This window comes from Chroicocephalus ridibundus, chromosome 18 (assembly GCF_963924245.1).
Source record: "Chroicocephalus ridibundus chromosome 18, bChrRid1.1, whole genome shotgun sequence".
Classification (NCBI taxonomy): Eukaryota; Metazoa; Chordata; class Aves; order Charadriiformes; family Laridae; genus Chroicocephalus; species Chroicocephalus ridibundus.
In genome coordinates this window covers 1366430-1379069 of record NC_086301.1, presented here as the reverse complement: position 1 = coordinate 1379069, position 12640 = coordinate 1366430, and the positions used below count along the sequence as shown (strand labels likewise).

At 60.9% G+C, this 12640-nt stretch overlaps 1 protein-coding gene across 1 annotated transcript; it reads right to left on the bottom strand.

Moving 5' to 3' along the window:
• Positions 1–1259: 1259 nt before the first annotated feature.
• TMPRSS4 (transmembrane serine protease 4) lies at positions 1260–9981 on the bottom strand. The gene is made up of 13 exons (XM_063355189.1): positions 9838–9981; positions 6314–6344; positions 6118–6231; positions 5805–5957; positions 5567–5696; positions 4392–4493; positions 4234–4274; positions 3498–3660; positions 3081–3247; positions 2800–2895; positions 2547–2686; positions 1847–1996; positions 1260–1636 (listed from the first exon to the last, which is right to left on the bottom strand). The coding sequence occupies exons 1-13, from the start codon at positions 9844–9846 to the stop codon at positions 1625–1627; spliced, it is 1308 nt and encodes a 435-aa protein (XP_063211259.1). The 5' UTR covers positions 9847–9981; the 3' UTR covers positions 1260–1624.
• Between the last annotated feature and the right edge of the window lie 2659 nt (positions 9982–12640).

The following is a 12640-nucleotide window of genomic DNA, read 5'->3' as shown; positions in this document are numbered from 1 at the left end:
GGGATGGGAGACGGCTACAGCCACCTGGCCCCAGGCAGGTCTCCTTGGTTAGACGGGCAAGTGGGAGTCGGGTCCCTGGGATCCTGGTCCCGTCTCTGAGGATCCGCGGGACCCTCAGGCAAATCACTTGACTTCTCTGTGCTTCAGTTTCCCCGTCTGTAAAATGGGGACAGTAAATCTGACCTACCTCACAGGAGGTGTGAGGCTCCCTGCATCGCTTTGCAAAGTGCACCGAGATCCCGGGGCGAAAGGCACTCTGTAAATGCAAAGTATTGTTAACGTACCAGTGTCACACATGAGAGTCTGGGCGGGAAGGTGTAAGACCTCCCAGTTGCCCCAAGAGACCCCCTCCAGCCCATCCTTGGAGGAGAGTGAGGGGAGGAAGGGATTTTTTTAAAGAACTATTTTTAGCTGTCCTAACCTGTTGGCCTTTTTTAGACAGTATCTGGACATGGTTCCACTTACCACAGGATATGCAATGCTGTACTATGCATGGATTACTCCTCTGGCTTGGTGGAAAAAGTCAACATAACCAGTTTTTGCAACTCTATACACATATGTGCACGGGTGCTGTACGCGGCACAGGGGGCCCTGGGGGAGCGGGCCGGCTTTGGGAGCTCGTGCCACCTCCTGCGAGGTCCCTGCTGTCACAAAGGCTTTGGGGGGTCTGCAGAGGCTTTCTGGGGCATGCGGGGGGAGAAGGCTCTGCCGGAGCTGCGTGCTGCGACAGACACGTATGTGTATAAGCATATATAAATACACGTAGGAGATACCTGCAAATAAACACAGGATGTGTGCAACATGCTGTGCGACGACTTAACAGCACATTTTTTTGCACTGTAGAGGTCTAGTTAGCTTTGCCTTGAATGAAATAAAGTTTATGTTTACTAGAGAAACTCGCTGCAGTGTGGGTTGCTGTGGGTGTCTGTTTAGGCTTACCGTGAGCCCCCCGGCTGCGCACACGCTGCGTCGTGAGCCCTGCGCCGAGGCAAAGAGCAGCAGCAGCATCTCGAGCCTGGGGCTGTAGTGCTGCCTTCAGAGGGACAGTGTTTGCAGGATGCTTGTGGTCCACGTACCACTTTCTTCCTTGTGCACAGGAACAGCTTGTTCACAAGAGCCCGCAAATAAACCCTGCCTTGCGCTGGGAAAGCAGCCTGGCATATAGCGCAGGGTATTGCCTAAAATAGCCCCCCAAACAAGAGGGACAAAGCCTTCAGAGGCTGTGTGAAAAAACAAATACTTTCTTTTAATGGGGATATACTACAGCACAAACATCATTTCTCTCTGTATAACAGTAGTGAGCAAACAGCAGCTTGGCCCCACAGGAGCCCTCCTGCCACAGCAGGGTGGGTGCAGGGCAATAAATTAATCTCTCTCCGGAAGGGAGCTTGAGCCGGTCAGATTCCTTCATGGTATCGGTGGCCGTCACTCTGAGCTGCCCTTTGCCTCCTGGGCTGGCCTCCGGCACACTAAATCCCAGCTGGCCAGCGAGGGCTGGGGAGGCACCGCTCACCTTCCGCAGCTTGAGATGCGTTTCCCAGCTGCTGCGAGAGCCGAGAGAGCCAAGCGTGGAGGGACGGAGAGGGAGGCTTGGGGACAGGGGAGGGAACTGTCCCGGCAGGTGTCAGAGCTCCGACTGGAAGGAGAGAGGGAGAGAAGCAATGACAAGCTTTGAAGGGCAGACAAAATCAGGAGGCAAACAGTTGCGTCCTTAAGGAGCTGGCCCAGCTCTCGCATGGGGCTGCGATTCCCCTCTCTGCAGAGCAACCGAGGGGGCTCTGACCCTTCCCCACCGCCCCCCGAAACCTGCGAGACAGAGACGTGCTGTTGGCAGCATGGCACTGACCCTCCGGACGGCGTAGATCCAGTTGAGGTAAGCACGGACGCTGGTGTAGACGCCGGGTGTGCTGGGGGTCCCGCAGCCCTGGCCCCAGCTGACAATGCCCACCACCTGCCAGTGCCTGCCCGCGTACTGCAGGGGTCCGCCGCTGTCCCCCTGCAGAGGACAAGCCGTCTGAGCCGGGGCTGAGCAGCCCCCCGCCCGCACCCCAGCTTGTGGCCATTTGTAGAATCATAGAATGGTTTGGGTTGGAAGGGACCTTAAAGACCACCCCCCTGCCCTGGGCAGGGACACCTCCCACCAGCCCAGCTTGCTCCAAGCCCCGTCCAGCCTGGCCTTGAACCCCTCCAGGGATGGGGCAGCCACAGCTGCTCTGGGCAACCTGGGCCAGGGGCTCACCGCCCTCACTGCAAAGAATTTCTGCCTCAGATCTCATCTCAGTCTCCCCTCTTCCAGTTTAAAACTGTTCCCCCTCGTCCTGTAGCTCCCCTCCCTGCTCCAGAGTCCCTCCCCAGCTTTCCCGGAGCCCCTTTAGGGACTGGAAGGGGCTGGAAGGTCTCCCCGGAGCCTTCTCTTCTCCGGGCTGAACCCCCCCAGCTCTCTCAGCCTGTCCCACAGCAGAGGGGCTCCAGCCCTCCCAGCATCTTCCAGGAGATGAGCTCTTCCCTGAGAGGGGCTATTCCATTGATGGGTGCAGACCCCCCACCTGGCAGGTGTCCACCCCGCCTTGGGGCAGGCCGGCACACAGCATCTTCTCGGTGACCTCCCCGTGGTAGCCGGCCTTGTTGCAGCTCTCGTTGTCTATGAGTTTCACCTCCGCTTGCTGCAGGGTCTCCGACAGTTTGCCTGTGTGAAACGTGGCTGCTCAGAGGGGTCCCCCGGCAGCCCCGGGCCGGCAGGGAGCCCAGCGGCCCCGTCTCCCCCTGCGAGCGATGCTGGGGGGGATCTGTCCTGCTCACCGTGTTCCTGCGTGTAGCCCCAGCCTATCACCCAGAGGGACGTGCCTGGCTCCAGCTCCTCATCGAAATAGGGCAGGCAGATGGGCTTGCGTCGGTCTGGAAGGGAGAGGTGAGGCGCAGGAGGTGCCTGGGGAGGCTGGTGGGGAAGGTGGCCCTGGCCGGGCACCCAGCTGCCCGCTGTGCTCTCGGTGACACGTGGCCCCCTCCGCACCCCTGCTCGCTGCCTGGCAAGCTTTGCCTTGGCCAGCCCTTTCTCTGAGGAGGCGTGTGCCACGTCTCACCTGAGACCTGCAGGGGGGAGCGCAGCTTCACCAGGGCGATGTCATTGTCCTTGGGAGAGGCAGGCGTCGCCTCGGCCAGGAAGACCTTCTCCACGGCGAGGGTGGCGGTGCCCGAGAGGAGGTCGGAGCCGGCCTTCACGCGCCAGTTCTGAACGACGGGGTTGTTCCTGTGCACAGATGTGTCTGTAACTGCTCCCCGCTCTCCCCGGAGACAGGCAGCAAAGCCCTGCCGACGCCCTGCCCTGCTCGGCATCACTCAGCTGTGCTGGACCAAGGGGCACAAAGGCTCGGGCAAACGTGTTAGTTATGGGACATTTCAGCAACATGTGGCTTAAACCCAGGGGGACTCAAGGAGCCGAGCCTGGCACATCGGTGCTGGCTGGCGGGCACGCCGCAGCGGGGATGTCGCCCACTCACTTGAAGCAGTGGGCTGCCGTCAGGACCCATCGGGGGTCGATGATGCTCCCCCCGCAGATGTGCTGCTTCCTGTACTGCAAGCTGACCTGCCAGGGCCAAGTCTCGATGGCGGCCGGGCTCCCGCCCAGCACCCGTGGAGTCCTGATGCTGTCTCCGCAGTCCTCTGCCCGGCGGCAGAGCGGCGGCAAAGCAAGACGTTAGCTGTGGTGGCGGGGAGAGGAAGAGCACCCACTCTGCCCTCCTCTGTCCGCAGGGGTGACCGGGGACGGAGGCTCCCGTGCCTCCCAGGGAGGGGAGGGTGGCCCAGGTGCCTCACCCCCGTGACGCTGCCTGCGTCACCCCTCTTGCGGGCCACCTGGCGCACCCCCTTTTGTCCTCTGTTTGCACATCGTCCCCAGGCTTGCCCATTTGGGCTCAGCCATTCCTCGCCTTCTCCAGCCCACCAGGTGGATTAGTTTAATCAGGGTAATTCATCAGCAAAAGTAAACCCATTCAGGCAGCTGGTTAAGCCTCTCTTAGGTGTTTCATTTCTGGGAGGTTTATACGGCCTTAACAGGAAGGTTAGCAGTAATTTTTCTCATGCGAACAGTGTGGGAACCGGGGAGGGCCAGGGCTTGGGCCAGAGCCCAGCTCTTGCGGCCGCAGCGCAGCACCCGGGGCCGTGCTGGGAGCGAGGACCTGGGGTGGCACGGGGCCCTGCGCACCTGCAAGGTGCGAGCAGTGTCACCATACTCACTGGAACAAAAGAGCGAAACAGCCAGTCCAGAGAGGCATTTCCTGGAAGGAGGAGGAAAAAGGCTGGATTTGGCTGGGGAGAGGCTCTGGCTCGGGGGCCAGGCATGGCAGGCTCCCATGCAGGGTGAGGGACACGGCGGCCACCGCTGGACCACTCACCTGCCTGGCTCGGGCATCTGGAGGCTGCCATTGCTCAGCACGACCTCGCGGGGAGGCAGGGGTTGCCCTGCGCCCACCTCCACCTCCTGGAAAGTGGGGATGCTGAAAGATACGGGGGGGCACGGGTCAGGAAGCACAGCCTGGGGTGCACAGCCCCAGGGATGCTGCCTGTGGGGCACAGGTGCTGGGACAGGCACTGGTGTCTAAGCACCTCCAGGAGCCTGAAAACTTGGTGGTTTTGGCCCAGACTGAGCCAAAGATGGTATAACCCAGTTCTAAAACTTTAGGGACTGGTGTTTTACAAATGGGTCCTAAATGTTTGCCCATGGCCAAGAGCTGGTCAGGTAGGGAGGAGGCAGGAGCTTAGGAAGGGAATGTGGACCCTGTGCCAGCGAGCAAAAGAAAGAGCCCGTAAAAAAAAAAGGGGGTTCCCTGGGACAGGGACCCCTCTTCTCCCTAGTGTCCCCCTAACTTAATTCAACTTAACTCAAGATTTCTCCCTTAATCCAGGGCTGATACCAGACACACAGGGCTAGCAAGCTATTTCCCCACATCCCGGCTTTACCCAGCTTTAGCTGCATGCGACACTACAAACTTGCAGTGAGCTCAGGGCAGCAGCAGGAGGTGGGCACGGGTGGGTGTCGTGAAGCATCAGCCCAGCTGCAAGGAGCCAGCCCTGCCCACAGCTGTGCCGCATCCACTCCTCTGGCCAACTGCTGCTCTCCTGGGGCTTTAAAAGGGGAGCATGGAGCCACAGTTCCCTCCTCAGAAGAGCTCCATTGCAGTGAGGAGCTGGGCTGAGCTCTGTGCCTGCCCCAGGAGGGGCTGCTCTGGTGAGGTGAGTGCTGTTGGGAGCTGCAGGGCAGCCCTGCTGCTTGGGCGACTGTGAATAATGGGGGTGAGGTGAGGGGTGGGCGCAGGGCAGGGTGTCCGTGGGCTGGGGATGGAGCAGGGGACGCTGGGTACGGTTCTGTGCTCACATGGGGAGCTGCCAGGGCTTCCAGCACAGAGAGCAGCCAGCTCCTAGAGTGGCCCTGCGTGGTGGGGATGGACTGGAACCATTAGTGCAGATCTCTGAGTGCTTCGTAAGTAAACAGAGCCCCACTCGGAAAGAGCTTTTACGGGAGAGGGAGAAATAAAGCAGGCGAGAGAGGCATGAGAAAGCAGCCACGTACCTCCAGTAACCCATTTGCTCGCAGGCTGCTTTCGCCAGCACCGGGTTGAAGTGGTCATGGCAGACGCAGGACCAGGCTCCGGTGTTTCTGTTAAGCACCTGCAGGATGGATCTGTCTTTGGAAACACGAGCTGGAGACACACACAAAGTCAGCTTTGTCGCAGGTGACTTCGGCAGGTTGGAGGCTGTCTGCAGCAGCCCAGCCCCTCTGCAGCCTGAGCAGGCTGTCCCGCACTCACCCCCAGGTGGTGGCCCCTCAGGGACCCACTGGGGACAGTTGGCTTCGTCCTCGCCCTGCAGACAGTCCACCTGCCCGTCGCACACTTGCTGCAGCGGCACCAGCTTCAGGGGGTGTTTGCAGAAGAAGTAGTGGTAGTCCAGGTAAACCTTGACTGGAGGGAAAGGGGGAGCTCAGCGCTGAGCTGGTGCCGCTGGGCAGGCTTGGGGGCTCACAAGAGGGTGGTAGAGCCGGTGCCGGCTAAGCCCTGGGTCCAGAGCTGTGTTTGCCGAGCTGTGGCAGGAGGAGGGGGGAGAGGAGAGCAGGAGCCGTACCCAGGAAGCCGACCGCGACCAGGCAGGCGAGGCTGAGCACCGCTGCCAGGACGGGGATGCCGATCCGCTTGAAGGACTCCAGCAGCGTGGAGGCTTTGCGTCTCGTGCTGGGACCTGCAACACGGAGGAGCGTGTCCTTGTGTCGCCAGGCCCAGCCCGGCAGCACCCGTGCCCCCGTCTCCCGTGTGGGTGTTACCTCTGCCATTCAGCCGCTCGGAGGCTAAATCCTGTGGACCAGAGGGGAAAACCAGTTACCGAGCTGAAAATTCAGCCAGAAAGCAGTTGGCGGGTGGGAAGGGTCCGTAGCAGTGTGGCCAGCCGGTGCCATGGCGATTCCCATGATCAGCCACCCTGGGGAGGGCAGCCCGCGGGAAGCAGAGGATGAGCTAAGCCTGGGCAGGCAGGGAGGCTGCTGTCTCTTTGGCTTGCCCGAGGCCCCCCAGGAGGATTAGCGGGGAAATTGCCCCAACCTACAGCTGAGGATGCTCTAGAGCTGCTGGGGACAGAGGCGGCAGGGGGTGGCGTGTCCTGGTGCAACAACACTTGTCTCTGCTGCAGCCTGGGATCACCGGCTCTGTTGTTCCTGTGGACACCACCTGCGCAATTCCAGTAACTGGCTATTAACGTTATAGAGTTACTGCCTTTTGTGCACCAGAGGCTTAAGAAGTCACAGGCATTATGAAAGAGGCACGTTCTGGTGCACCAAGAAACCCTGAGTCTAAATACACATGCCTGCAGGGCTCTGCCACCCGGACATGTCACGACAGGGGTTTATATTCTTCAGCTGGCCCAGGACGGGGTCAGAAGCCGGGTGGCACAGCTCAGGTCCTCCCCGACAGGCTGCCGGAGCCACCCGAGGAACCAGCCCAGCCCGGGAGAACCAGGGCTCTCGGGGCGGGGAGGGAGGGCTGTGCTGCTGCTAGGACACGCGGTAAACACAGCCCCGCTGGCAGGCAGCGCTGGGGCGAGGGATGAATAAGGCACTGAGCCCGCTTGATCTCTTCAGAATTATTTCCCTGTAATAGCTTCTGGTACGAGAGATGCCTGCCCACAGTAGGAAAGGTCCGGTGAGCTGCAGCAGCCAGCTGTTGCCGCCGTCCTCGGTGGGCGGGTTGGTGCTGGGCAGAGATCAGAGCCCCTTTGGGGGGGTTTCAGGTGGACACCGTGCGTTTCGCTCGCCCTGTCTTGCAGCCACGCTTGTGCCGTGCTGCCGAGCTGCTTGCTGGCAGCCTGGGGTTTGAAAGCGTGCTCCTGCCCTGCCGAGGCTGCGGGAAGCAGCACACTTGCTTCTCCCTCGAATCCCCCTCCAGCCCCAAGTGAGCTCTTTTCCTTGGCTGTTTGCTTCTGGACTCTACCGCGACAGGTAAGACGAGCTTTTTTGCAGGGTCTGAACAGAGGTAAAGAAGATTAAAATCTCTGTAATAAACCCACAGATTCAGGAGAGTTTGGGCTTTAGAAGCCTTTGTTCCTTTGGCTGCCGAGCTTCGAGAGCAGCACACCTTTCTCTGGGCGTCTGGAGATGATTGTATTCGTTGTCTCCAGTGGGAGCAGCGGCCGGGGCTCTGAAGAGCAGTGGTGAGGTGGGGTGCAGGATGTGGTAAGGCTGTAAAGGGGCCAAGGCTGGCAGGAGGGAGTGGCGGAGCCCTCCCTCTCCAGGCCGCTGCGTTTGGGCATGTTTATCCGTGCACAAAGGCTCTACCAGCAGGACTTTACAGGCAAGCGCCAAGCGACTATTCGTGGGTTAACACGCAAAGATAGCTTGGATTTGACGTACTGCTAGCTCAGCCGTCGCTGCCCCTCGCCCAGCCGGGACGTGTTGCCTCCCCATCGTGGCCCCGCTGCGTGTCTTGGGCTGCCAGTTTCGGGAACAAGAAGTGACTTGTGCAGGAGAGAACGGGGTCCTGCCCGGTGCTGGCGGGGCTGTGGGCATGTGGCTGCGCCCCAGCATGCTGCCGTCTGGCTCTTTTGAGGAAATGCCAGGGGTCTTCCTCCGAACAGCCGGGCTCCTCTTGCGTGGGCAAGTCGTGGCAAGCGCCCGGCCCCTGGATGGGCTCTGCACAGCCCCGCGGTCTTTCTGGCTCCTGTGGGGGGTCCCAGGTCCAAATCATCCTTCCCGGTGGCAAGGAGCCGGGGACCTGCTGGGAGCAGGGGGACAGGGAAGGGAGCATGTCTCCTGGACCTCCCCTCTCAGCTGCCCTTCCCGAACAGCTTATCTGTGGTGCCTGCAGGAGCCCTGCGCGTTTTGTAACGCTTGCTCCCGAACGTCACCTCTGTTCTCCAGCCGAGGGCACGTGGGGCTGGTCCTTCCTCATGCTGACCTCTTGTGTCACCATGGGCCTGGGCTGAGCACGACCTGGATAATGGGATCCTAACGGTTTCCCTGTGGGAACGGTCCCAGGGCCCCGGCGCCATGGCTCCTCCAGGCTCCCCGGCACGGCCAAGGGGCACCGCGGTGGCAGAGCTGCCCGTACTTGTGCCATCACGTTGCTTGGTATCGGGCTCCTTTCCGACAGCCCTGTGCAGGTCTGGTGCGGACACAGGTGGGAGGGATGGTGCTGTGGTGCTGGCCATCTTCCCACATAGAGAAGGTATTGTCCGGTCTGTTTTTTTTTTTTTTCCTTTGGTCCATGCCTGCTTGCTCTCAAATCCACGCTACAAGCAAGAGCTGCACTGGTTAAATTCAAAGCAAGGCAAGAGCCGTGCCAGCTTCTGCGTGGAGTGGAGGCACATGATTTCCTGGAGAACTCAAGGCTACCGTAACTAATTGAGCTGCCTTGCCGTATTCTCTGGAAGCAGGTTAATGTCGCTATGGCCAGTCCGCACTCCAGCTGGGCAAATGCCAGCCTGGGAGCCATGGACTCCCAACGAACTTCTGCAGCGTGCCATCCGAGCTGGCTGGGGTAGCCAGGGGTGCCCTGGACTCCTGCCGTCTGCCCTCTGCAGCGTGTGGCCGAAGGGTGCTGTGATGCCCTGAGTAACTGCCAGCTGCTCCTGGATGAGGGAAGGTGGGACGTTCTGTGCAAACCCCAGCTTCAGAGGGTGCAGGGTGCTCGGACCCTGCGCTAACTCCTCGGCTGCGGGGGATTTAACCCACGGGTGCATGTTGCCCCCATGCAGGGGGGTGAGTTCCCCACCCCGGAGGGGATGATGTCCTGCTGTATCGCTGGTGGGGGGTTTTACGGTGCCCAGGGAGCTGGGCTGTACGAGGCTGCCTGCTGTTAAGGAAGCCTTTTCCTCCCAGGGAGGGACTGCATGCCAGGCTGGGGTTTGGCGGCCCTGGCTTTGCTTGCAAAAGGCATGAGGGGCAGGGGTGCTGGGCTCTTGCCCAGGCATTGCCTAAGAGCCAGCCCCTTCTCGGGGCGGAATTAAGATACTCCAGAAGGGCATATTCCCCTCGGCGAGCAGACTTGAGAGACACACTGCCGTACTTGTCTGCTTCCCAGTCTGGGAGAGGGCCAAGGCAAGCCGGAGAGAAATGTGGGAGCGAGAGCTCATGGGGATAGCCAAGCGCCGTCTCCGACAGCCGCGGCGGTGTGTTGAGAGGGATGGGTGCAATCGTTCCCTGCCTGGATGCTGCGGGGGGCTGGGGCCGGGCAGCAGCAGCTCCTTTGAGCCTGGGCTGCCTCGTCTGCCATCCTGGCACGCCTGGGCTGTGAGCGCAGGCAGCCGTGGGGTGCTGGGGTGGGGGCTGAGCGGTGGGCGAAGCGGTCGGTAACTCACCATGTTCATCCGGCTCCGGCGTGGTCCTCTGCCTGCAGAAACCCGGCAAATATCCTCCCGTCTGGGACTCTGTGGGTGCCCCGATGCCCAGGGAGCCCGGGCCGGCGATGCTCCCGTCGCCCCTGTGCCTGTGGTGCTCTGCCTGCGTTGTATTAACACTGGGGCAGGACCGCCCAAGCACTCCTTAAAACCCACAACGGGAGTTGTGAAACAGGATTTATGATTTGTATAGTAATATAACACCAGTCTATCAGCAGCACCATCACCCGCAATAATCTCTTGAGCATCTGCCACCAGAGGGTGACTCACCTGCGGGGCTGCTGTCACAAAATAGCTTATCAGGAGTGAACTGACTGACAGGGCAGGATTTTTTTCTGCTCCTCTACTGATGATAAGAGGAACCACAGCCGTCCCGCTCTTTGTCCGTCTCTTCCGCGTTGCGATGGCTTGTTTTTAAACAGAGATTTTAGTAGGTGGAGGAGGAAAGGAGAAGAGTTTACGCATGAGGTTACCGGGCCATTATATGCTCCTGTCTCTCAGGTCACTCGGTCTGTGTGTCCCTGCGTAGCCCCGGGTCGCGGCTGGCAGCACCTGAGTGAAGTTAAGAGGAAAGCGAGCGGGTGCCCGTGGTAGGTTCCCTCTGGGGTTGCCATGCCGGTGTGCGGCTCTGTGGGAGTCGCTGATGTCCTGGGCAGGCTGTATGGAGTCCTTGCTCCCCAGCACGAGCAAGGTGCCCACCCCCTGCCCAGTGACTGTAACAGCAGGTGTCACAGCAAGCTGGGCAGGACAGAGGTTTGAGCGTGGCCCCTTCAGACTCCCTTACCTGCCCTCTGGGACAAAGCTCCCTCTCTCTCCCCGGCTTTTGCCCCTGCTGTGGTACAGCAGCAATGCTGACTGCTGGTTCCTGCCCCGCTGGGATGCTCCTGGGCCTCTTAGGGAGATTCACAGAGTCCCACTATCCATGTGGATGCGCTGGGCTCCGTGCTGAGGCTGGATCTGCACGTGGGGCAGTACGGTGTGAGTACGGGATGGCCATGACCTTCTCCTGCACCCCACCCCCGTCACTTTGCAGAGCAGCTGCCCTGTGTTGATTGAGCTAATTGACAGTTCACAAGATGGGGCTGGCAGGGGCGGGTGGGGAGAGGGGCTCTCACAGCCCCCTGAGCCCTGTTTGAGCCTGTAGACAGGTGCTGAGGCTACTTGTGGAGCTCTGCATGTCTCTGACGCAGAGCTGGGCTACCTGTCTGGGAATAATCGCAGCTAAGAGCAGCGTGCTCTGCTGGGCAGGATGGGCATTTAGGGGTGCAGGAGCCACTTGCTCCAGCTGGGCAGCGGCCGGTGCAAGGAGCGGGCTGGGTCAGGCAGCCTGTGGGCTGGAAAGCCTGGCCTTGTGCAGACTCACGCTGGAAGCGGTGGGTGTGCGGGATTTGCTGAGCAGCTAATTACCTTCTCCTCCTCTTGTAATCAGGTTTTCCCGGTGCTTGGGGAGAGCTGCTGCTGCCAGGTGTGTGCACAGTGCCCGTGGGGAGACAGCGGAGCATCCTGGATGTGCAGCTCCTTGGCCAGGGAACCGTGCCATCGCTGTGCCAGCTCGACCCTGCCGCAGCCCCTCCGGGATCCTGGCATCCGCATGTGTCTCTGCAGGTAAGGGACACCCTCCCCACACTTGCTGGTGAGGATCCAGCCCCCTCCGGAGGTGAGGGCACCTTGGAAGGCTGCAGCCTTGGCTGCTGCCCACGGGGTCCGTGCGATGCCCAGAGACCATGGGATGGAGGGTGGGCAGGTCCAGCTGCACGCATTGTGCAGGAGGATGCCCAGTGCTATTGTGGGAGCTTTCAGCTTGCAAACCGGTTTAAGAGGCTGTGCACAGCAGCAGAGAGTGGGGCAGAGAGCTTGTGTCCCTGGTGTGCCACGGTGGATCCTGGCTGGGGCAGCAAAGGCTGTGTGGGCACCTGGTGCAGCGAGATCTTCTCTCCAGTGTTCCTGTCCCTTGTCAGGGAACAAAGCGTGGCTTTAAAGGCAAAAGCAGTTCAAGAGCTGGGTGCTATCGGGCCAGCAGGGATCGAGCAGAGGCTCTGGAGCGAGCTCAGTCCCATGGATCCAGCCCCACCTGCGCAGCTGCAGCCCTGTGCTGTGCCACAGAGACCCCCTCGAGGCATGGGCTGCCTTCCCAGGGCATCCTGCGGCCAGCCCTGCTGCTGTGGAAGGGAGAGCAGCCTGGCAGCATCTGTGGGGCGGGAGGTGGCACGGCGAGGAGCAGCTCTTCCTCCTCTGAGGTTAAGCGAAGGTTTTGAGGAAGCAGCTGAGGTTTGCAGATGTTATGTCACAGCTCCGTGCGCCTCCGGGGCTTTGCTTCCTGGAGTGCGGCTGCGTTTCCAGCACATCACCCTTCCCTGGCCATGATGCAGGCTTCCAGGCACCCCAGCTCCGTCTAGGGTCAGGCAGGGGCCAGGCAGGGCTGGCCTGGGGCTCTGCGCAGCCACCAGCCTCCCTGAGCCACGTGGACACGCACCGTGTCTCTCTTCTCTCCGCTGCCCAGCAAGGAGCGGTCCCAGCCCCTCGGGCTCTGCAGTGTGCATCATCCCTTCTGCACCCCGCCTTTCCCCAGCCGGCGTCCCCACGTGCCCCCGGCATCTCCCCTGGGTCTTGGTGCTGAGATGCTCGCTCCTGGGGAGGGCTGCTCGGGGGCTTGGCTCCTGCCCCGGCCGCTTGTGCTGGGGCAAGGCATCGTTGACGGCTGTGCCTGGCAAAGTGTGCACAAAGAGGAGGCTTCTGGGAGGGGAGGGATTTTGCCCCTGGCTGC